This window comes from Aquarana catesbeiana, linkage group LG03 (genome assembly GCF_042186555.1).
Source record: "Aquarana catesbeiana isolate 2022-GZ linkage group LG03, ASM4218655v1, whole genome shotgun sequence".
NCBI lineage: Eukaryota > Metazoa > Chordata > Amphibia > Anura > Ranidae > Aquarana > Aquarana catesbeiana.
Window position 1 is genome coordinate 710,199,367 of NC_133326.1, and position 24,352 is coordinate 710,223,718.

At 42.8% G+C, this 24,352-nt stretch overlaps 1 protein-coding gene across 1 annotated transcript; it reads left to right on the forward strand.

Moving 5' to 3' along the window:
* The first annotated feature begins 19,602 nt into the window (after window positions 1-19,602).
* LOC141133637 (E3 ubiquitin/ISG15 ligase TRIM25-like) lies at window positions 19,603-22,496 on the forward strand. Its single transcript, XM_073623130.1, has one exon. It carries the CDS (start codon window positions 19,656-19,658, stop codon window positions 21,219-21,221), a length of 1,566 nt encoding a protein of 521 aa, XP_073479231.1. The 5' UTR covers window positions 19,603-19,655; the 3' UTR covers window positions 21,222-22,496.
* Window positions 22,497-24,352: the final 1,856 nt, after the last annotated feature.

Genomic DNA, 24,352 nt, shown 5'->3' on the forward strand with positions numbered 1-24,352 from the left:
GTCTGTTCCCCCACAGCATTCGGAAGAACACACTACTGACCCTAGCAAGATGCAGACAAAGTTGACATACAAGATCGGAATCAGGTAAGTCTTAATCAGATCAACCCTTTCTCTCAGAGATAACTGCCATCTCTTCCAGCTGACCACCTTTAGTCACCTGATGCTGGTTCACTTGCAGCAGACTTCAGATGGAGCAGTTATTTTGTTTAGTCTGACCACCTTAGTATTGGCAATTTTCCAGCCTGCCTTCACAGTTTGAGGCCATAATCGCCGGGTCCAAATTCAATGCCTAGTATCCTATTTTTTTTCTGGGGCACTGGAAAGGATTTTGGGAGATCAAACCCCTCACCCTCCTTCCAAAGAGAAAACCGCAGTTTCAGGTGAGCAAATCAGTGTGATTCGGATATTCTAGGTGCAAGAATCGGCTCGCTACCGCTGACAGTGAAAAAAATAGAAAAGGTTGCACACCAACATGAATGATCCAACGTGGTTTATTGTTCAACAAAAAGTCAAATGACAGCCAACAAGACAAAATCGCAGGGCCCAGGAGAGGTGACGCGTTTCACACTGTCAATAGTGCTTCTTCAAACCTATGGTGCAACTGATGCATGTAGCCTTAAAAGGGCTCCCTCCTCCAACATAGCACTATTGACAGTGTGAAATGCTTCACCTCTCCTGGGTCTTGTTGGCAGTCATTTTGACTTTGTTGAACAATAAACCATGTTGGATTGTTCATGTTTGTGTGCAGCCTTTCCTATTTTTCTCTCTCGCCTTCCTTTCCCATCCAGAAAACTTCACTCTTTTTTTCCTGATTGATCTTGGAGCCTGATGCTTCAGATTACCATGATGTTAGAGACCACCTCCTCGGCATCATCCATCCCAGTGACAATCACCGACACATCATCCGCATAGGCAGCAACCGTTAAAGGCGGCTCACCCAAGAGCCCCACTGGTACCCCACACAACATGCTGTTCTCTAGCCTACTAATGAAGGGGTCGATTGCAAACGCACAGAGCAGGGGACTTGTGGGACAACCCTGGAGCCAACCTCAAAGGATTGCTCAACCACTAACTAGAGGAAAGCTTTCTGAAACCTTATACAAGACTTTCAGCCGATCAACAAAACCACCCGTTGGACCGTACTTACTAAGGAGCAACCACAGATACTCATGGTTAACATGATCAGAAGCCTTTGCCTGATCCAACGCCAGCAAATACTTTCCCCAGCCTGCAGCCCTGCACTGCTCCAAGGCCTCCCGGACAGCTAAAACCGCTGTGAAAGTGCTCCTACCCTGGACTGAACAGTGCTGATGGTGAGAAAGCAAAGACTCTGCTACTGACGAAAGGCGCCAGAAAAGTATCTTGGCCAGCACCTTTCTATCAACATCGAGAAGGCTGATGAGGCGCCTATTCTAAATCATCGAAGGATCTTTGCCTTTTGAAAGAAGAATCATAGCTGAGTGCCTCATGGAAGGAGGAAGCACCCCCTCAGCTAGGCTACTGGTAAAAATGTGGGGCCAGAATAGACTTAAAGGCTTTGTAAAACTCACCCGTCAAGCCAGGTGACTTTTTGATGACAAGCTGTTCAATTGCTCTCATCACCTCTTCAACTGTGATCTCCTCTGTCAAATTCATCAATTGGACATCGCCATCATTTAGACCCGGAGTAGAGTCCAAAAAGCTTTCCATCTTGTCTCGGTCAAGCTCTTTCCTCCCAAGAAGATCAGCATAAAAGAACCTCACGACCTCCCTGACCTGGACTTTGTCAAGGAACCTGTACTATCATTAAGGCCAACAGCCGTCTTAACGGCTACACCTTTTTTGCAGTTCTGGTAAGGGTCAGGCGAGTGGTACTTCCCATAGTCCCTCTCCAGAACCAAAGAGGCATGCCGGTCATATTAACACTTCCTGAGGAGGAGTTTCACTTCGGAGATTGCCCCAGGATCTCCTCTCGAGACCAGAATGTCCAGCTTCTTCCGCAAAAATTGGTAGGTCATGCATCAAGACCATAGATAGTATACAGTGATCATAGAACTCCACTGCCTGCACCACTGGGGGCGAGAAAGCAGAGGATCCTTTTCTGACTACTACCGCGATGAAAGGTGAGCCCTGTGTCATCCGGGAGATACCTAATGTGCACATCCACAAGACCAGCATCCCTAACCATACTATTAAAAAAAAAAAAAGCTATCATATCCCAGCTTGTCCTTGAAGCCCTTCTTGTCCTTGGGCCTAGTTACTGTATTAAAGTCACCTCCAAAGACCACTTGCCGGGATGTAAAAAAGAATGGCCTGATCCTTGTAAAAAGGCATTTCCTGTCTCACTTTGTGTTCGGCCCATAAACTTTAATTAGGCGCAGGTCCTACCCTCCCACAAGGACGTCCAAAACCATACATCTCCTAATCTCCACCTTGTAATATGGGGGACCATTAGCTCTCTTGATAGATGCATTTGTCAGGGATTTAAGCCAATCGGGAACTATATTTTAGGGCATGGTAGCCCATTTGTTATTAAAAAGGCAAATAAAAGTCCATAACATAAAGGTTTGCCACTCAGGGGTTCTTCTCCAGCAAATACACACAATGGAAAATACTACCCACCTGGCTCTCTTTAGCAGTACCTCTGCTCTTTATTCTGGTCACACGGATCACAGGATTCTTCAATGTGGACAGCTTTACTTTAGCGCCCACAGCTCAGCTCTGGCATTGGTCCTCAGGCCGTTTACTGCCTCTTGCAGTCACACATGTTCTGGCTGCCTCCTGCAGCCCCTCTCACTCTTGGAGACCTCCTGTCTCTCTGGGTGTGGAGCAGTCTCCAACTGGGATCCATGAGGTATTCCCATACCCTCATTATAAGGGCTGTGCTCACCTGAGCACACACCCTGCTGGTCTTCTACAAAATCTGGACACAGGGTTGGAAATCCTGTCCCATGCAAGACATTATGGAATCTCCAAACTACAGAGCCCCATGTCGGAATACCAAAACCTGGAGAAAGCTGTGAAAGCTGTTTTCTCCAACCCATATCTATGTTCTGCAGTCTTGCACCAAGCCAATGTGCACACCCTGTGTCCCACAAACTACCATTTTTACAGTGACGGCATCTCCTACTGTCACAACCTCAATAACTTACCGGACAGTTACCATGCTGGTTTTAAACAACACCGCCGTAAGGCTTGGCTGCAAGAGACCAGTAAAATGGACCATACCTCCACTCTCTCTTGGCCATATGAATATGTGCCAAGGAGATAAGCCTAGTCACTTGCAAAAATAAAATTTCAGCATCTAATTGGCTGAACAAAAAGAAGGCCATAGAACGAGCACTTACGAACCGCCCATGGGGTTATTGGGTGGATTGCTTCTTATCTCCCCTTTGCTGCTCATCACCAGAAGCTTCTCTCTCTTGAGGCCTCCTCCAACTCCATTTCAGAATCCGAACTTTGCTCCAAAGAAGCCCCAGATGAGGAAATATCTAACTTGGAGGCCCTGGAATGATTGGAGACAGGCACTGGAGCTTCCCATCCCTGTTCTGTCCTCACTGCCTGCCTCTTCCATCTCCCAACCTTCCTTCTCTCCTCTAGGTACTGCAGGTCGGATTCAGAGATGCTTTTATCTCTTGTTTTTTTCTTTGAAGTTTTCACAGAAGAATTCTTTATAGAGGAGGAAGCAGCACCCTTTTTGGTACTCTCTACTACGCCTAGTGGGGGGGACCTTCCTTTAAGTCAGACTTAAGAGGGGTAGACTCATGGGAGATAACTGACTCGGGAGGCACAGACTTGGAAGGTTCTGACACAAGAGGAGCGGGTACAGTAGGCTGAGGGGGACACAGAGACAGACACAAAAGGAATACTTACAGACACAGGAGGAGTGACCACAGGAACTGGGGAGGGATCCTGAACAGGACCAGGGGAGTCAGTCACCGCAGAGGAGGATGGTACACCAGGGGCCTCACCCTCCAGCCTCAACAGGTCATCTATTACCTCCTTCTCCATATTGTGCCAGGCCTTAAGACAGTGTCTATTTCTCCCCAGTGTCTAATTTCTTTATTTTTTTTTTCTTTATGACAAATATATATCCAAATATAAAAAAAACAACACTTATTAACCACCAAATACTATTTACCATTATTTATACCCCCTTCCCTCCATGGTTCCTCTGGAATCTCTATATTGGTAATCTCCTTTTAATTACCTGCAACACCTCTCTCCAATAGTTTTAAATTTTTGGGCACTTCCGCCATATGTGGGCCATTGTTCCCACTTCACCACATTCCGCCAGCATAGTCGTGAAACTTCCGTTTGACATTTATGTGCCTTATCCGGTGCTATATACCAGCGTGCTAAAAATATATACCGTATTTATCGGCATATACCACGCACTTTTTTCCCCTGAAAATCAGGGGAAAATCGTGGGTGCGTGTTATAGGCCGATCCCCGCCAATTTTGTGTGATCGGAGAGATCGTGGCGATCGCCGCCGACATGCACAGCCGTGTGTAAATTCAAATATGGCGCCGAGACTGCAGGGACTCGTCGGAGCCGAGATACACATACCCGAGAGTCCTCGGCTTTTCTCGGCGCCGCTCACAGTCCTGCCCAGTCCCGCCATTGGACCTGTGTGATGTCCATCATAGGGCGGGACTGTAAGCGGCGTCGAGAAAAGCAGAGGACTCTCAGGTATGTCTGGCTAGGCACGCCCCACTTTAGGCATTGGTAACTACTATTGGGTAAGCACTTTTTCTAGCCGAATAAATTGTACTTGTATAATGTAACTATAGAATGATTCTTAATATGAATTTATGTAATCTAGAGATACCGACAGATGTAAGCGACGCCCTTGAAGAAGCAGGAAACATGTTGGCTTACCGCATATTCTAGCATCTTTCCAGAAATTCGCGGACCAGTGATATATAGTATTGAGTATCTCTAATGTACTTTTTGTAGCTCATGATTTTATTATATTTGATATTAAGTGTTTTGTAATCGATAAAATGTAATTTTTATCACTTTTTGAGTTTGTGCTTACCTTATTATGCAGATAACATGGTCCACTAAAAAATCCCATTTTTTATGAGGCAGCCTAGGCTCCCTCCTCTAATTCTTTTTGCGAATTTATCATTAGGGATTGGGGACCCATATCTGTATCTGGAAATAATCCAACACTATCTACTATCTCATTGACTCTCGGGTATGTGTATCTCGGCTCCGCCGAGTCCCTGCAGTCTCTGCACCATATTTGAATTTACACACGGCTGTGTATGTCGGCAGGGATCGCGGCGATCACACAAGGCTGCACTGGGGCAAGGCTGCACTGGGATGGCTGCACTGACATGGCTGCACTGACAAGGCTGCACTGACATGGCTGCACTAACAAGGCTGCACTGACATGGCTGCACTGACAATTCTGCACTGGGGCAAAGCTGCACTGACAAGGCTGCAATAGACACTGGAGCAAGGCTGCACTGACACTGACAAGGCTGCAGATGGACACCGATAACGCTGCATTGATGGGCATTTTAATGTAAGTTTTTCTTCCTTAAACTTTACTCCTAAAAGTTTTTTCCCTTAAAATTCCCTCCTAAACTTGGGGTGCGTGTTATACGCCGATAAATACGGTAATTAATTTCTATGGTGTTACTGTCTATTGCCGTGGAATGTGTCATCTTGAGAATTTTCCCATGATCTTGATCTTTCTCTCACTTACCCAGTTCTTCTTCCCACTTTATTATGAATGGCGGTATTTCCGGCCCCTTCAATCTCACAAGCACTTTATAGATCCTTGAGATCCCCCTCTTTGTTTCCTTTTGCCATACATAGCCGCTCCAACGGCCCTAAGTCCTCCTTTGGATCTTACTGGTTGAGGCGATGATGTAATAAAATGTTTTAGTTGGGAGTACCGCCATTCGTCTATTTACCCTATTTACCATTAAGTCATCTTTTTGTTTTAAAGCCTGTAACGTGAATAGTTTGCCTTTTTCATCGTGATATCTTTTAATTGTGCATCTTCTTCTTTTATCCATTCCCCAAACAATCTCCCTTTCCCCGGTGGAAAAAAAATGTGTTTCTTTTAAAGGTATCAGGGGTGAATTAAATTCCCTTTTTTTTTTTCCTTTTGTGTGCGTCAAATCGCAGATTGCCAAGATTTTATTTGCTATTACATATGTATTTTCACTTATTTCTCTATATTCAGGTGGTATCCAAATTATTTTCTCCAGTGCTACATTGCTAATCGTGTTTTCCAATTTAACCCATCCTTTTTCTTTTATTCATTTTTACCCGTTCTAACACCCGTGATTTTAATATTGCATTATAGTCATTTTTGATATCCGGCACCCCCAGCCCCCCTTGCTTTTTGTCTTTTATTCAGTACCGTGAGGCTTATCCTTGGTTTCTTTTTTCTGCCATATAAACCTGAATAGTAGTGTGTTCAAATACGCTTGCGGGAGGGGGATTGGCAGCATTTGCATTTTATACGTGATCTTAGGCAAAATTGCCATTTTAAAAATATTTATCCTCCCTAACCAAGAGAGGTGTCCTGTTGCAGTTTTGTTAATTTCCGTTTTTATTTCATTCAGGAGCGGAATCAAATTTGCTTGGTATCTTGTCTCTTTAGATGGTGTCATTTTTACTCCTAAGTATTTTAATCCCTTTTCTCGCCATATAAATGGTAACTCTTGTTGGAATATCTGCGTGTCCTGTTTCTTCACGTTGATATTAAGAATCTCTGATTTTAGAGGGGTTCATTTTAAAGTTTGATATTTCTCCATAGGTTTTCTTATTAGCTTCATTAGATTGGGAAGGGTTAGTCTAGGTTTGGTGATGTAAAACAGTATATCATCGGCATATGCCGCTAGTTTGTGCTCTATCCTATCATAATTCCCCCCCCCCCCCCCCCCGTTATATCTGAACTCTGTCTGACCGCCGCCAAAAGTGTCTCTAACAAAAGAACAAAGAGTAGGGGGGACAAGGGGCAGCCCTGTCTAGTCCCGTTGTGCATCTCAAAGGGCGTAGACACTGTCCCAATGACCTTTACCCTAGTTGTTGGATGGTTATACAATGCTTCAATCCAGTTGGTCATCTTTGGGCCTACTCCCATTACCTCTGATGTCTTCATCATGAATCTTCAGTCTACCCTATCAAACGCTATCTCCGCATCTACTGAGAGTAGTAGTCCTGGGGACCTACTTTTTTTTTTTTTTATTTCCTGCGTGAGTAACAGTGTTCTAACCCAATTATCCCTTCCTTCCCTTCCTGGGATGAATCCGACCTGGTCCGCATGGACCAAGTCGTTAATTGACATTTTCATCCTACTCGCTAGAACCTTAGCAAATAGTTTCGTATCTGAATTTAAAGTGGTGTTTCGGCCAAAATTATATTTTTTAAACAAAAATACCCCTATAATACACAAGCTTAATGTATTCTAGTAAAGTTAGTCTGTAAACTAAGGTCGGTTTTGTTATTTTATAGCAGTAGTTTATTATTTTATAAACTTACAGCAGGCCGCGGCCATCTTAAGTCTGGGCATCTGAAGCCAGACTGTATTTCTTCCTGCATCTCATCCTTGCAGATCTCGCACATGCAGTGTAATAGGTTTCAGGTCAGTTTCCATAGCAACGACAGTGTCAGAGGAAGTTGCTTCCCCTTCCCAGAATTGCAAAAAGGAAATGATGTGATGGGCCGCAGCTAGGGAGGAGGAAGTGAAAAATGAATACAGCAGATATACAGTAAGTGCTGAGAAAAAAAAAATATATATATACAATTTGTTTACAGTGCATAGTTTAGTGAGGGATGCTGAAGAGTTGTAAAAGTGGGTGGAACTCCACTTTAACAATGAGATAGGTCTGTAACTTGTACATAGGGTAGCGTCTTTCCTTTCCTTTGGAATAATATTAATAAGCGCCGCTAGAGCGTCCCTTCTCATCTCCCAACTTGTTCCTATCCCATTCATATAAGTGCATACTCTAGGGATTAATATTTCCTTGAACCTCTTATAATAGAATATTGTCAGCCCATCTGGGCCTGGACTTTTCCCTGAGGCTGTATCTTTTAAGATCCGGCCTATTTCTTCTTCTGTAATAGGTTCTTCTAGGACACCTAAAGGGATTGTAAGGGTTCGTTTTTTTTAAATTTTAAAATAACAAACATATACTTACCTCCACTGTGCAGCTCATTTTGCACAGAGTGGCCCGAACCTGCTCTTCTGGGGTCCCCCGGTGGCTCTTGCGGCTCCTCCTCACATCTGATAACCCCCTCAGAGAAGCGCTTCCCCGAGAGGGTTGCCTTGTGGGCGCGTTCCCAAGTCCAGCATTCGGCGTCCATAGCCGCCAAATGTATGACCTGGCCCCGCCCCCAGATGCCCACGTCATTAGATTTTATTGACAGCAGCGGAAGCCAATGGCTGGGCTGCGCTGCTATCAATCTACCCAATCAAGAGCCGAGAACCCCGGGCAGAGAGACAGCGTGTCCCCGGCGGTTCAAGTTCCAGGGCACAGGTGAGTTAAACAGGAGGGGGGCTAGGGGGGCCGGTCACTGCCAGGTGTTTTTTCACCTCAATGCATAGGATGCATTAAGGTGAAAAAACACGATGATTTACAGCCCCTTTAACCATTTGCCGACCGGCTCACACCGATATACGATGGCAGAAGGGCACGTACAGGCATATTAATGTACCTGTACATTGCCCTTTAAGAAGCGCCGGCAGCGAACTCCGTGAGTGTGATCGCGGGTCCCGCAGACTCGATGTCCGCGGGGATACCCACAATCTTCTCACGGAGAGGAAGATCGGGGAGATGCTGATGTAAACAAGCATTTCCCCATTCTGCCTAGTGACAGGACACTGATCACAGCTCCCTGTAATCGGGAGCGGTAATCAGTGTCATGTCACACATAGCTTCTTCCCCCCACAGTTAGAATCACTCCCTAGGACACACTTAACCCCTTCACTGCCCCCTAGTGGTTAACCCCTTTACTGCCAGTCACATTTACACATTAATCAGTGCATTTTTAATCGCATTGATCGCTGTATAAATGTGAATGGTCCCAAAATAGTGCCAAAAATGGCCGATGTGTCCGCCATAATGTCGCCATGATAAAAATCACTGATCGCCGCCATTACTAGTAAAAAAAAAAAAAAGATTATTTTTGTGCAAACCAATCGACGCTTATTGCAATTTTTTTTTTTTTTTTTTTACCAAAAATATGTAGAAGAATACGTATCGGCCTAAACTGAGGAAAAAATTTTTTTTTTATATATTTTTTGGGGATATTTATTATAGCAAAAAGTAAAAAATAATGTGTTTTTTTTCAAAATTATCGCTATTTTTTTTTATAGCGCAAAAAATAAAAAAACGCAGAGGTGATCAAATGCCACCAAAAGAAAGCTCTATTTGTGGGGAAAAAAGGATGTCAATTTTGTTTGGGAGCCACGTCACACGGGCGCGCAATTGTCAGTTAATGCTACGCAGTGCCGAATCGCAAAAAGTGCTCTGGTCTTTGGTCAGCCAAATGGTCCGGGGCTGAAGTGGTTAATCTGTCTTCTGAGATTTTATTTAGGCTTACTTCCCTCCAGAAAGGTTTTTGTTTTCTCTATCCTCTCCTTTTCGCGCTCTGGGCTCTCTTTCTGCTTTACTGAGTACAGTTCTCCATAATATTTTTGAAATGCACCTGCTGTCTCCTTTGTAGTAAATACCATTTCCCCTGTGCTACTTTGGATCTTCTTTATGAAATTTTGAGTGTTTTTTTTCTTTTTTCGTATTCTAGCCAGGTACTTCCCCGTTTTGTTCCCTCCCAGATACCTCTTTTTTTTAATTCTATTATAAATACAACGGGTTTCTTGTTCAATTAGTTCTTTTAGTTCATCCCTTTTTATGGTGAGCTCCTGATACACTTTTTTCTCTGCTTTTATTTATTTATTTTTTTTATGCTGCTGTTCTAAATTACATTTCCTTCATTAGTACTTCCCTTTTTCTTACTCTCTCGTTCTTTTTTTTTTTTTTTTTTTTTTATGCTGCTGTTCTAAATCACATTTCCTTCATTAGTACTTCCCTTTTTCTTACTCTCTCCTTTTGTTTTTTTGTTGTTTTTTTTTTCCCGTGCCCATTGCTATCAGGACTCCTCTTATATAGGCCTTGTGGGCCTCCCACAGTGTTGCCGTTGTCACTTCTTCGGTATCGATAGGATAAAAAAAGAATTAGAACATTACTTTAAAACTATCTTCCGCTTCTTTTCCATGAATTAGTTCTTCTTTTAGTCTCCATAGATTTGCCCTCTCTTGGGCCCTACTTATCCTCATTTTCATAGTTACTGGGGCATTGTCTGAGAAGGATGTAACCTCTATAGTTGTAGTAATCACTGACTCCAATACCCTATGTTCAATCAGAAAATAATCTATTCTTGAGTATGTCCCATGTACAGGGGAGTGGAATGTATAGTCTCGTATTTTAGCATGCTATGTCCTCCATGCATCCATCAGCTGATTCCGATGCAGTTTCTTTTTTAGTGTCTTCAATTTGGCATTCCCAGTCCCCTGTACCCGGAACGTACTATCTATCTCAGGTTGCATACAGAAATTAAAATCTCCTGCTATAATAACTCCACCTTTTTTAAACTCCATTAGTTTCTCGATAACCGCTTTTAAGTATTTTATTGGATTCTTATTTGGGCAATATATGTTTTTCAGAGTGTAATCCACCTCATTAAGTCTCCCCCTCAGGAACAGGTAACGCCCTTCAAGGTCCACCAACCTCTCCTCTAGTGTGAAGTTACTCCTCTGGCAAACCCGATGGCCACTCCCTTAGCTCGTTTTTGTTGTAGGGTCTCCGTAGAACCATATTGGAAAGTCCTTTGAGCTTAATTTTATAGTTGTTTCATGGGAGATATGAGTCTCCTGCAGAAAGACTACCTCTCCAGAGAGTTGTTTAATTTCTCTTAATATATTTTTTCTTTTTGTAAATGTATTTAACCCCCATACATTATATGGCAAACCGGGGGTTTCTGATTTAGTGGAGAGTTCAGTGAGCCCAGAGAGATCTGCAGCTCCACTGCATTCCTGTTTCTGAAAGGTTCTTCTCCATCCCCCCCCCCCTTCTTTTTGGGAGTTTTGGTCATTCCTTGACCAATGATCCAAGGCCTACCACTCCCTCCTACCTTGCAATTCTCTCCCCTTGAGGTTGAGCTCTGAATTAGCCCTCCAGTCTGAGCCGCTACTCTCTGTACTCAGAGGTGCCCCTGAGCCCACCCCCCTCCCTAAGTCCCGTTTTTCTTCTTGACTCATTTTCTTTTCTGCTCTCCGCCCTCCCTCCTTCATCGAGCACTCCTCTTTTCATTCTGTTTTCTTCTTAGTTGAGGCTTTTTTCTTTGTTAGGGCCGGGTACCATTGTTGTTGTACTTCACTGTTTATTGTTCTCTCAGATTTTTCCCACCAAGCGGGGATCTCTAAGGTTGGCATATCCATTCTTTTGCAAAATTTGTCTGTTTCTTCTGGAAACCTTAGAGTTGCTGAGCGGTCTTCTTTTCGCCCTATTAAACAGGCCGGGAAGCCCCATGAATACTGGATCCCGTAATTCTTCATTTGTTCTAGTAAAGGTTTTAATATTCTTCTCCTTGCTAATGTTTCTGATGCCAGATCTGGAAATACCTGTAATGCTGTTTCTTCGTGTTTTGCAGGATGCTTGGCTTTGAGGCTTTCCCTTATCTGTTCTTTATCTTTATAATTGTGGAATCTCACAATCACGTCTCCAGGGGTTTCTCCTGCAATTTCCACTGGTTTTCTAATTCTGTGTACTCTTTCGAAAATATTTTTTTCTGTCGTTGACCTTCCCATCAATGGGCCAAATACTTTATCCATTTTATCTTTTAGAACTTCTCCCTGTGTCTCAGGTAGGCCCCGTATTCTTAAGTTTTTCCTTCTGTTGCGATTTTCCTGATCTTCTATTTTGTACCTCATATCCCTCTGCTCTCGCTGCAGCTCCTCCATCTGTTCTTTAAGTTCTTTTATTTCTATCACTTGTACTTCCAGTTTTTCTTCAGTTTCTTCCACTCTTTTTAAAATCTGATTCAGATCTCCATGTAAGGTTGCTAATTCCCCTTTTAGGGATAGTTCCAATCTGGAGAACATCTCTGCCTTTTCATCCTTCGTTGGGAGTTGACTTTCTGTTCTTAATTCTGTATCGTTCTCTTGCTCTTCGTTTTATGGTCATTGAGCTGTTTGCTCCCACAGATAAAATAAACCATAAACAATACCGCGCTAATATAAAGGTTGTTCTACTAATGATTAGCAGAATAGAATATATAATAAGCTGCAGTCTTAAAGTGAGGCGTGCACACAAACAATTAGAGAAAAAACAAAAAAAGACTGCGCTAAAAATACATATTGAACACCATATATGATTAGGTGAATAATAAAAAGCAACATTCGATTGAATATTGGAAAAATAAAAAACATACAATAAGAATAAGTGAATGATAAGGTGAAATAAAAACCAAATGACAACAATTGCAATGAATTTCAAAAAATATCAGAAATGAGTGAAAATGTTCAGAGAAATGAGTCCCTGGAAACAGAGCTGATAGAAGGTGATCAAACGGTTAACCAGTTAGACACTCAGCACCCAGTGAGAAATCCTTCACCTCATAAGATGTACGCTTACCATAAGCAAGCTAGATATTAGCCTATCTTTAGATATCCACACGGGGGGCACAGCTCTATGGACCTCCTCACAAGAAAGGGGTAGGCAGGAACTCTCCTGGACCGGACCTCAAACAGCATACCAGGGGAACCCAGAAATAAAAGGAATTTCCTCCATAGTGTGAATCCGTTAGGTTATTTTATTGTAAAATAGGTAAAAGCACTTACATAGATTGTAGGTTTAAAATCGTATCACAAAAAACAGCCGGCCGGCTAGCATACACCCGTTCGATAGAATGGACAACGATGACAACGATGACGTCAGCGCGTCGACCTTCCCACAGATAGTCTGCCCTGTCCAGTTCTGGAGGTCCCCGTTTGCCCGGGCTTTCCTTGCCTGCTTCTTGTGTCATGTATTTCTTAATTGTCCCTGGACTAGCATTTACTTTGGGAGGATTCGTTCCCGCATCTCTCCCTGACTTCCCCCTCATATTGATGTTTTATGTCTGTGGTATTTGAAGTATTTGCGGTGTTCGATGAGTACCTTGCCTCCCTAACTCCTTTCGTCTTTCTCCGAATCTCTCCTTCAGGACAGTCTCTTTGACAGACTGTTTTCTACCTGTAACCGGGCCTATCTTTTCATCGGTAACATTTTCCACCAACTTCCGAGTGGGATATTTCTTTATACTTCCTTTTCCCCTTTTCTTGCTCGTATCTGCTTCTTTATATATACATTTTATATAAATTTTTTTATATACTTATTTTTATACATTTTTAGTGTACATTTTCCCCTCTATATTTATAGCTTTTTGAGATATAGGACATGACAATTAATTTGACCTCATATAATTTTAGAATCTAACCATTCTATTTTTCTATATAATTTTATTGTTTTTTATTTCTTACTTTTGTTATTAATGTCTATATTTGGAGGTTTTGATATACTAGTTGACATACCCATTTATCACCACTGGGGCGGTGACGTGAGTCTTGCTCCCTGTCCCCTCAGCTCCTTTTTGAACCATATCCGGGAGTCTACGTCCACAATTGTGAGAATAGTGCTCAGTGCCCTGCCTCTTTTTGTGAGTTCAGAATGCTAAATGCAACATTATGATGGGGTTGGCTAGGGAGGCAGACCGGGTAATGTCACCATTGGTGGCACCTGATGACTGTCCCAATATATTAGGCCGTCTTTTCCTTTATACGAACAGCAAATAATCCTTCAGATAATTTTTTGCATGTTTGGTCAAGTCTGCCTATAAATTATTTTTTAGGCTATCCTCCTTTCTTTGTTCTCTTCCTCGGGATTAATATCCATTTTTAAACTTCATTTCTAACACACATAAATTTCCATATTGGCGGTGGACAGTTCTTTCCAGTTTCCAATATGGCGGTTTAGGTTCCGCCACTCATATCTCAGATTGAGGTGTGGTTCCCTCTGTATAGTATATAGTGCGATGAGTCAGTGCATCGCCCGTGCCCCAGGACGATGTCAGAGTGTGACAACATGCGTCGGGAGGAGTGGCGTGCTGACGTCACTGCGCTGTGTACCTTGGTGGATGGGTGTTCTTGCAAGTTTATCTCTTACTACGTGTAACTGCAATCTTCTACTTTAACAAATGTTCCAATTACGATTTAAACTATGGTGAGATCCTTTTTATTTTGGGTTACCTTCTGGTCCTCAATCGAGACCATTGAATGATCGAGTCCCCTTGGCTGCTTGCTGTGTGTTCCTGCTTCATTATATCAAGCATTTGGGAGCCGTCATCGCCCCTTCTTTGGATCAAGGCCCTGGCGGGGTTAACAGCCGCGAGCCCATTTTAGCTTTCCTCTGGTAAGCATGCATTTTATGTGGTGGAGGAGCATGAGTTTTTGGTGTTGTCACAAGTCATACCAAGATTTTACATGTGTGGTTATGATTTATGGACTAATCTATAATATTACTTTGTGGTATTGGGAGTAATTCCAAGATTTATGCACATTATTTGCATTTTTCTGTGCTGTATTAATTTATGGTTAACACATTTTTGTAATTTAGCGCAGCTCCATTTTATTATATATTTGTCTTTTTAGAAATGTTTTAACAGTTTTAACAGTTCCATCAGAAGTGATTCCAGCACCAGTAGTAAGAATAGTAAAAGACAGTTGTAGTTTTGATAGTGCTTGGCTCCCTTCTCTCCTTCAGGTCAGTCTCTCTCACAGACTGCTTTCTGCTTGTAACTAGGCCTATCTTTAGGTGCTAAATTTGGGGTTCCGACAGAGGTGTTCCCTCCAATCAGCCTCTCTCTCACTTTAACTAATAAATCAGACAACTATTTATGTTCTGATAGTATTTACTAGAACAGTTCAACAGGGATATTGTCACAAAGAGGAGGTAATAGATCTGCTGAGCTTAGGGCAAACAGCACCAGCTCAGCAAAGGAATTCCTCCGAAAAACACAAGACAAGATATTTGCAGATAAACAGTCTACTATATACACTTGTACAATGGAGTACTGCTTGCACTTGTAAGGATAAACACAGTTAACTGGTTATACTGACAAACTTCTAAAGGGGGAAAACCCTGGCCAACCTATTAACCGTTAACTCTAATAAGAGGTCTGACTTAATAACAATGGTATAAGGGCCCTTATAGCAGTAATGACAGTAATGTCCCCGTTGCAGATCTGATGGTCTTCCCTGGCATGTAGGAGCTCATTACCTTTATCGAACAAGGTGTAGTAGCAAGCAAGGTTTTTTGAAATGATTAGTGTAGTATTACAGGGTACTTTAATGACACAATGTATAGTTACACTTACAGGAGAACATAGATTAAAAGGCTCATCTGTTAGTAGGTGGTCCATGGTGGATTCCTCAAGTCCCGATCCGGATGATGCTGCAGAGGTGTAGAACTGCAGATAGGTGGTTATCGGCCAGGGGCTCCTCCTGTGGCCATCAGAAAGAAGCTGGGGCCAGCATGGAACGCACGTAGAGCGTGCGTGACGTCACAGGTCATCCGATTAATTCTGAGTACACTTCCGGGGGAGAGCTTCCACCGAGGGGAGAGACTGGCAGTGGATTGGCTACACGCTAGGAGCTGCTGCTCCTTCAATAGGCCTGAAAGGAGAGTGTCAACAGTATGCTATTTATATGCCGGCGCCGTGGGACAACAAGTCCCAGCGCCGGCTAAAACAGCACAATTCTGAATATGGCCAGAAAAACCAATGAAATGTACAAGAGTACTATAAAAGTGGAAGGACTGGTTAATAAAAAAAAATATAAAAAGCTAAAGCGTACAAGTAGTAGATCACTACTGTTCCATCACTAATAGTAAGCAAATATTATGGCCGCACTGATAGATACAATTATAAACACTTAGATGGCATAAAATAACTTGTATATCTTGAAAGGCATATAAAAAGGGTTCTAAAGATGCCCTATAAAAATACGCATATATATGCATAAGAAAATGCATACATTAAAAACTATACAGTATATGCGTATAAAATATATATATATATATATGTATAAAGAAACATATACATATATACATGCTATAAGTACATATTAAAATTATATAATAATGGGAAGCTATATTGTTTACCATTCCTATAACTACAGTACTTACTTTAACTTTGGGTGATAGGGGGAAAGAAAAATTATTAGAATATTAAAAAATTATATATGCATAATAGCCTTATATATAAGAGCATGAACTGGAGGATAACAAACGTACATTCCCAAAAATGCACGTACCCATACATGAGGGCAGAAAGTAAAGTCTGTTGGGATAGTCTCATGAGGAGACGAGGTGGCTCATAGCAGTGTGTGTACCTCGATTTCCTTGTTTAACCCACCAGGTGTAAGGGTACCCAAGGAGTAGATCCAATATGTTTCTTGTTGGCACAAGTGTTTATAACATTCGGCTGCAGGGTATGTGGCCGGAATGGATTTAATAGCCCACACACCAAGACCAGCCGTAGACTGGCAGTGGTGTGTTAGGAAATGTTTTGGGACGCTGTGGTGGTCTCGGCCTTTTTCAATAAAGCGCCGATGTTCGCCAAAACGTGCCCTAAGTGCCCTGTTGGTTCAGCCAACATAAAATAGTCCACATGGACAGGTAAGACAGTATACAACAAAATCTGTCGAACAATTATAAAATTCTTTAAGGGTGTAATTTTTCCCTTTGACGCTGAAGATTTTTTGACCACGGAGAACGAACTGGCAGGTAAGGCAGAGGGTTTTTTTGCATTGATACATCCCTCTAAGGGGTATAAGTACAGGTTGTGATGAGATCGGTTAAACGGACTTAATTTTGCTAGGTGCGATTTTGCTCTTAATGTTTCTAGATTTTCTATATGTCACCTTAGGTTTGATACCAACTGTAGTTTTCAAGTGAGGGTCTTCTAAAGGAATAGACCAATGTGCGTCCAGGATTTTTTCCATTTTCCTATGTTTATCATGAAATTGTGTAATGAAACGCGTTGGTTGCTTGACGACAGGTGAGGGGTTGTTACGACTGCGGTATTTGTCGAAAGCCGCGTCTATGAGTGGAGCAGGATATCCTTTGTCTTGAAATTTCTTAGACAAAAGTTGGCCATGGATATCATAGTCTGAGTCTCTAGTGCAATTCCTCCGAAGACGGCAGAACTGGCTGCGGGGCATATTACTGACCCATCTGGGATGGTGGCAGCTGGTATAATGTATAAAAGAATTGCCTGCAGTGGGTTTGATAAAATTCTTTGCATATATGGTTTCATTGTCATGGCAGAGTTCGAGATCTAAAAATGCCTTAGAATCGGGGTCAGCCACGTGGGTAAAGGATAGGCCCAAGGTGTTAGTGTTACAATACTGTACAAAAGGGACAATGTCATTGAACATATAATCCCAAATAATCACTATGTCATCGATATATCGACCGTAATATATCACATGTGCAGGAAAGGGATGGTCAGCTGCAAGGTACGTGTGTTCCCAATATCCCATAGTGAGATTAGCGTAGCTGGGGGCAAAGTTTGCCCCCATAGCTGTACTGTTAATCTGAAGGTAGTGTGTCCCTTCTGACTAAAAGTGGTTGTGTTTGAGGCAGAAGACTAAAGCTTCAAGTATGAAGTTGGCTTGCCGGGGGGTTGGTGAGGGGGTCGTTGGCTAAGAAGTGTTCGACAGACCCATACTCCTACATCATAGGGTATCGATGTGTATAGTGATGACACATCAAGGGAGAGCCACCAATAGTTCTTATCCCATGAATAGGGTTTAAGCATCTCAAGTAGGTGGGGTCCATCGCGTATGTAGATAGGGAGATTCTGTGCCAAAGGTTGGAGGAATTGGTCAATATATATAGAAAAGCCACTGGTGACGCTGTCCATGGCAGCTACTATTGGACGACCTGGAGGATGGGTGAGGTCTTTATGAATTTTCGGCAGGTGGTAGAAATATGGAACTTTGTAGACATTTTTCTTAAAGAACGAGGCTTCTAGGTTGGAAATGATTTCATCAGTAAAGGCTTTGTTGACAAGTGTAGTGGCTTCAAGTGCAAACTGGGATGTGGGGTCACTAGGGAGCGTAGCATAGGTGTTGGTGTCCGAGAGTAGTCTTCGTGATTCGAGGATGTAATCATCCTTCTCCTGAATCACTATACTACCCCCTTTGTCTGCAGGTTTGGTGACAATGGACTCATTCTGGGTCAGCTGTTCTAATGCCTTATGTTCCAGTGGGGAAAGGTTTGATTTGATATAAGTGTGCTTTGAAACAGTATTGCACATATTGATGAGGTCTGAGTAGACAACCTGGTAAAAGGTCTGTAGGTAGGGACCTTTGTTATCTGTTGGATCAAAAATAGATTTGGGGCGTAGTGTGGTGTATCTGACTGGGGGTGAAGTAGAACAATGTTGGATAAGCCATTCAAGATCAGCATTATAATCCTCGGCATATAACTCCACGAGGTTTTGTGACATCAGAGGTAGATGCCTGTTTGGACGATTGGATATTGAAGTATCTCTGGACTGTAAGGTCTCTAATAAATTTATTGAGATCTTTGAATAATGTAAAACTATTGGGTTGCATCGTGGGGGCAAAGGTGAGTCCCTTACTGAGGAGGGATATATCATATGCGGTTGGTTGGGTATGTAAATCTCTATAGTTTCTGCATCTTTCCTGACCTTCCTTCCTCGTCCCCCCCCCCCGTCCTCTTCTCCGTGTTTTCTTTTGGTGAGGACCAGCGGGGGGGTAGATACTAAAAAATCATTATCTAGGTTAGTGGCCAAGGTGCTACTAGTGGCTACAATCTTAGGGGATTTGGGCCTATGCAACTGTGTGAGAGGAAGATTTTCTATCCAGGCTAATGGTTACTGTTCATTAGTTGTTTCAGGGCGGTTGTTTGGTGTGTTATTTGAATCATTACGGGGGTCCTGTTCTTGACTGAGGACAGGTGATTGGATGTGTTGGGAAACATCTGTGCGAGCTATTCCTTGAGTAGAGGCAGATTGTTGTGTAGGGTTGTCATTGGTAGGAGGTGTTTGTGCCTGAGTCAGACCTGTGGGAGCTCAGAGACTAATGTTCTGAGAGGACAGTACTGGCACCCCATACCACCAGAGGCTTGCGGCACACAGAGATTTTCCCTATTGACTGAAAAGCTCAGATGCACTTTCACCAATCCTTCTCTCTTCAATGGTGATAAGAAGAGAAGAGTATGAACAAGAGTGTCGTATGTCAAATGAATTCCATGGAAAGACGAGCAATGGGATGTAGAAGGAGCAGATGTCTCCTCACCTGGCATTTACCTATTTTAGTGAAGAGGATTTCATGGAAATTAAATACATTTCCACATTCAGTGTATGCTTTTTCCCAAAATGATCTTTATCCTCCCCGAAAAAGTGTATTGTTCTGTGTGAGATTCTTTTATTATCTGCTTCTCTCCATTTATCTGAACATATGAATTTATTCACTGCTTAGCCTCGCCCTGTAAAAGAGGATATGATACACCCAACTACTTCCTGAAACTGGCTCAACAGCATTCTTCCCCGGTGTCTGAGACTTTCACCTTTCCTGTCAGCGATGGCGTCTGCTAATCTGAGAGCTGAGCTGGAATGTTCCGTCTGTCTGAACATTTATACAGATCCTGTAATGCTGAGATGTGGACACAACTTTTGCCGGATCTGTATTAATCGTGTGCTGGATACACAGGGGGGGTCTGGAGGATATTCCTGTCCTGAGTGCAGAGAGAAGTTTCAGGACCGGCCTGCACTGCACAGGAACATAACACTATGTAACATAATGGAGAATTTCCTGTCTGCTCAACCAGATCAGGAGTCCGGGGTCTTCTGTACTCACTGTGTGGACTATCCTGTACCTGCTGTTAGATCCTGTCTGCACTGTGAGGTTTCTCTGTGTGATAAACACCTGAGAGTCCACAAAAAGTCCCCAGAACACATCTTAATTGACCCCATCTTGTCAGTGGAGAGCAGGAAATGCTCCGTCCATAAGAAGATCCTGGAGTATTACTGCACTGAGGATGATCTCTGTATCTGCATGTCTTGTTACACGATTGGAGAACATCAAGGACACCAGGTGGAGATGCTGGATGAGGCTTCTGGGAAGAAGAAGAAGAAACTGAGGAATGTTTTGCAGAAACTTCTGACAAAGAGAGAGGAAATGGAGGAAAGAGTCCAGAGTCTGCAGGAACACAGGAGGAAAGAAAAAGCAGCTGGTGACACCGAGAGAGTCACTGCCCTGTTTAGAGATCTCAGGAGACGTCTGGAGGACCTGGAGAAGAGAGTCCTGAGGGAGATCTCCGGGCGGGCAGAGCGGATCTCCATCTCCATCCGGGATCTGGAAATAAAGAAGGAGGAGCTGTCCAGGAAGATACGTCACATTGAGGAGCTGTGTAACATGATGGATCCACTGACTGTCTTACAGGAATCAGACACAGGTGACTTGTGTGATACTGAGGATGGAGATAATGAGGACAGAGAGAGACATGAGGAACTCCTCCATGACGTAGGGGGTCTGGATGTAGCTGGGATATCACACACATTACACACAGGTTTATCTGAGATAATAACAGGGGTAAATGTATCCTTCTATATACAGGAAGCTGCAGACATATTACTGGATGTAAACACAGCTCATAATAAGTTGCATATATCGGATGACAGGAAAACTTCATCCAGGTCAGATAGAAACCAGAATCATCCAGTAACACCAGAGAGATTTAAAGATTATGTTCAGGTGTTGAGCAGTCAAAGTTTCTCCTCAGGGAGACATTACTGGGAAGTGGATGTCGGGGGATCAGGTAGATGGGGAGTCGGGATGTGTTACCCCAGTATAGACAGGAGTGGAGACCAGACAGGGATTGGAAGGAATAAGAAGTCCTGGGGTTTGGTCAAAAATGGTAATCAATGTTGGGTGAGACACGACAGTAAAGAGATCCTCTTACCCACCAATATCTCCAGTAACAGAGTCAGGATATATCTGGATTATGAAGCCAGGCGGATCTCTTTTTATGATCTGTGTGACCCGATCCGACATCTCCACACCTTCACCACCACCTTCACTGAGCCCCTCCATGCTGGGATATGGGTAGGGGGAGGCTGCATAAAGATCTGTGGGGGGAGTCGGTAGATGTGAGAACTCCAACCAGAGACTGGTGACATTATGGGTGAAGGGAGGATGGGATTGGTTGAATATTCAGCAAATAGTCCTGCAGTGTTTTCTGTGATAAATATATTTCCAGTTTCTCCATCTCTCTGTCATAGATCACTGTGACTAGTTTAAATAACTGCCTAATCATAGTAAGGGATTTTTTCTATTGGTCATAGATTCTATCTATCTATCTATCTATCTATCTATCTATCTATCTATCTATCTATCTATCTATCTATCTATCTATCTATCTATCTATCTATCTATCTATCTATCTATCTATCTATCTATCTATCTATCTATCTCCCTAATGGAACACAGATGGCAATAAACAGTTGACAAAAGATATAACCCTCCCTTACTCTCTCCAAAATTGAAAAAAGTGTTGCCTTTAGTTCTACTTTAATTTTCCAAACAGGAAGTTACCATATTATATCAGCAATTTCCCTTCCCCCGATGTTCTGCCCCTCCTCCTCATGGTGGCGCTATGTGCAGCCATGATCAGACACAGAGGGTGGAGATGAACCATCAGTACAGAGAATGCAGTGTGGTCATTGTGATGGGATAGGATGTGGTCACCTCTACATCTAGGAGAGAGAAGGACAGAAGTTGGAAGGACAGAAGTGAGGTCTGGTAGATGGTGGGAGAGGTGATGAGCTCCATCTGTACTGGGAGGACTCATGGAGATCGGGGGAGGGGTGAAGGGTGACAACAGAGCAGGTTGGGGGAGGGGCAGAGGAAGAGGAGCGGTATAACCCGGGGTGTGTGTGTACAGAGCAGCATAGAGCTCTCACCTTCCCCAGGATGTACAGGACATAAAAAGGAGACACATACTGCTAATATATCATCACACACTAACCTGTCTGCATCCCACACAATTGTATTATAGGAAACTGTATGGAGGAAGTATGGTGGCCGCCATTGATAACTACTTCTAAAGAATACTAGCTACCTGGCTGTCATTCTTGTCCAATGTCTTCTGTACTTTCTATCTCAGTAACCCGGAACAAGTATTCAGACTCAGAGTTCTGACTTAACTCTGATTTCCTGATCGGCATCATTGTTCCAGGTCAGTGTCCCCAAATACTGAGACCACAGACAGCCAGGAGAATAGCATTTTCAGAAGACATCCAGCAATGGCCCCTCCATATTCCCCTCAGTACAGGTGTAATGGAAGTCACAGCCGGGGAATTTCTTGTTGCGTTGTTTATTTTCATTTTACCCGAATACAAAATGCTGAATGATAATCTATAATGTCTTTTGGTTGTTTTCTTCTTTTTTTTTTTGAATATTTTCAAATTTATCTAAAGGAGCTGGAATGTATAAAACAAAAAGTGAACAAAGGTAAACTTAAAGAGGAGTTCCACCCAAGGTCCATAAAAAAAAAAAAAAAAAAAAATTAAAAGTCAGCAGCTATAAATACTGCAGCTGCTGACTTTTAATTGGACACTTACCTGTCCCAGGGTCCAGCGATGCAGGGGATCGAAGCCCCACACGTCTCCCCCTCCGTTCAGCAGCGCCGGCATTGCAACTGTGGGCGCCGGGCTGTGGCTTCATGCGCGAGTGGCGCCGCACGCCGTGATTGGCCGCTCAGTCACCTGGGACCTGTAATGGGTCCCAGATGATTGACAGGAGGGAGGGAGCAGAGCGGAGCCCTTCCTGTGCCGAGGGGGAAGTGATGTCACCAGCCCAGGCACTGGAAGAGGCAGACTACGAGGGACCACCTAGCAACAGGCATTTAGAGGTAAGTAAAAAAAAAAAAATATCCAAATCTTTTTTTGTATTTTTTTTAGGATTTTTCATGTATTTTTTTTTGGGTGGAACCCCATTTTAATTGCCTTTAATTGTCTGCTTGGTGAACCTGCCTTTTAGCCCTCGTTCACACTGAACACGGCTTTGAAATCGTGCGACTTCATCTAAACACGCAGAATTTCAAAGCCGCGTTTTAGTCAGACTTCGGAGGCGACTTGAAAGACACCTGTGCGGGTTCATGCATAGATGTCTATTGAAGTCACCCCCAAAGTCGCCAAAAGTAGTGCAGGAACTACTTTTGGAAATCGGTGCGGCTCCACAAAGTCAGCCCTGCACTGCTTGGGACACTTCTATCGCCGGCAGTAGGCCCGTCAAATCGTGCCGACGTGAACAGGGGCTCAGGTGGACTTACCACTTCCATACCCGGCCAATTTCCAATCTCCTCCATGTAAAAATCATCATTTTTTTGCTATAAAATTACTCAGAACCCCCAAATATGTCACTCATTCGTGGAATGGCGCCAAACTTAGGTACTTAAAAATCTCCACAGGTGACGCTTTAAAAATTTTTAACAGGTTACCAGTTTAGAGTTACAGAGGAGGTCTTGTGTTAGAATTATTGCTCTCATTCTAATGTTTGCGGCGATACTGCACATGTGGGGTTTGAATGCCAATTACATATGCAGGTGCGACCTACATATGCTTTCACTTCTGCGTGCGAGCACGAGAGGACGGGGGGCGCTTTAAATTTAGTTTTTTTTTTATTATTGATTATTTTATTTTTATACTTTCCCTTAAATTTTTTTTTATCACTTTTATTCTTAAGTCATAACAGGTCCTCTTTACAGATCCACAGGTCTCTCCTCCATGCTGGAAAACATTAAAACAAAGAAAAAAAACAAAAAAAAAATCCTGAGCTTCCCAGCAAAAAAAAAAAAAAAAAAAGGCCAGTATTTACATCTGCCGGTGCTGGAAGTGATGTCATGACGTCGCTTCTGGCCTCTGAGGGTCATAGAGATGGTCGGGGACCATCTGGTCCATGGTCAGATCTCCCATGTTGAAGACTGAAGGAATAACACACGTTGGAGCTACGATGGGGGACATTCTTCATTTTTAAAGTGGAGTTTCAACTACATTTACTAATTTTTAAAAAAAAAAAAAACATTTCATTAGTTAATGACATTGCTATTTAATACTCACGTTTTCGGATGAATTCGTCCCCAAATGTCAGGTTTAATAGCCGAAATATATAATATATAATATATATATATATATATATATATATATATATATATATATATATATATATATATATATATATATATATATATATATATAATTAATTGCTGGCCATTGTCA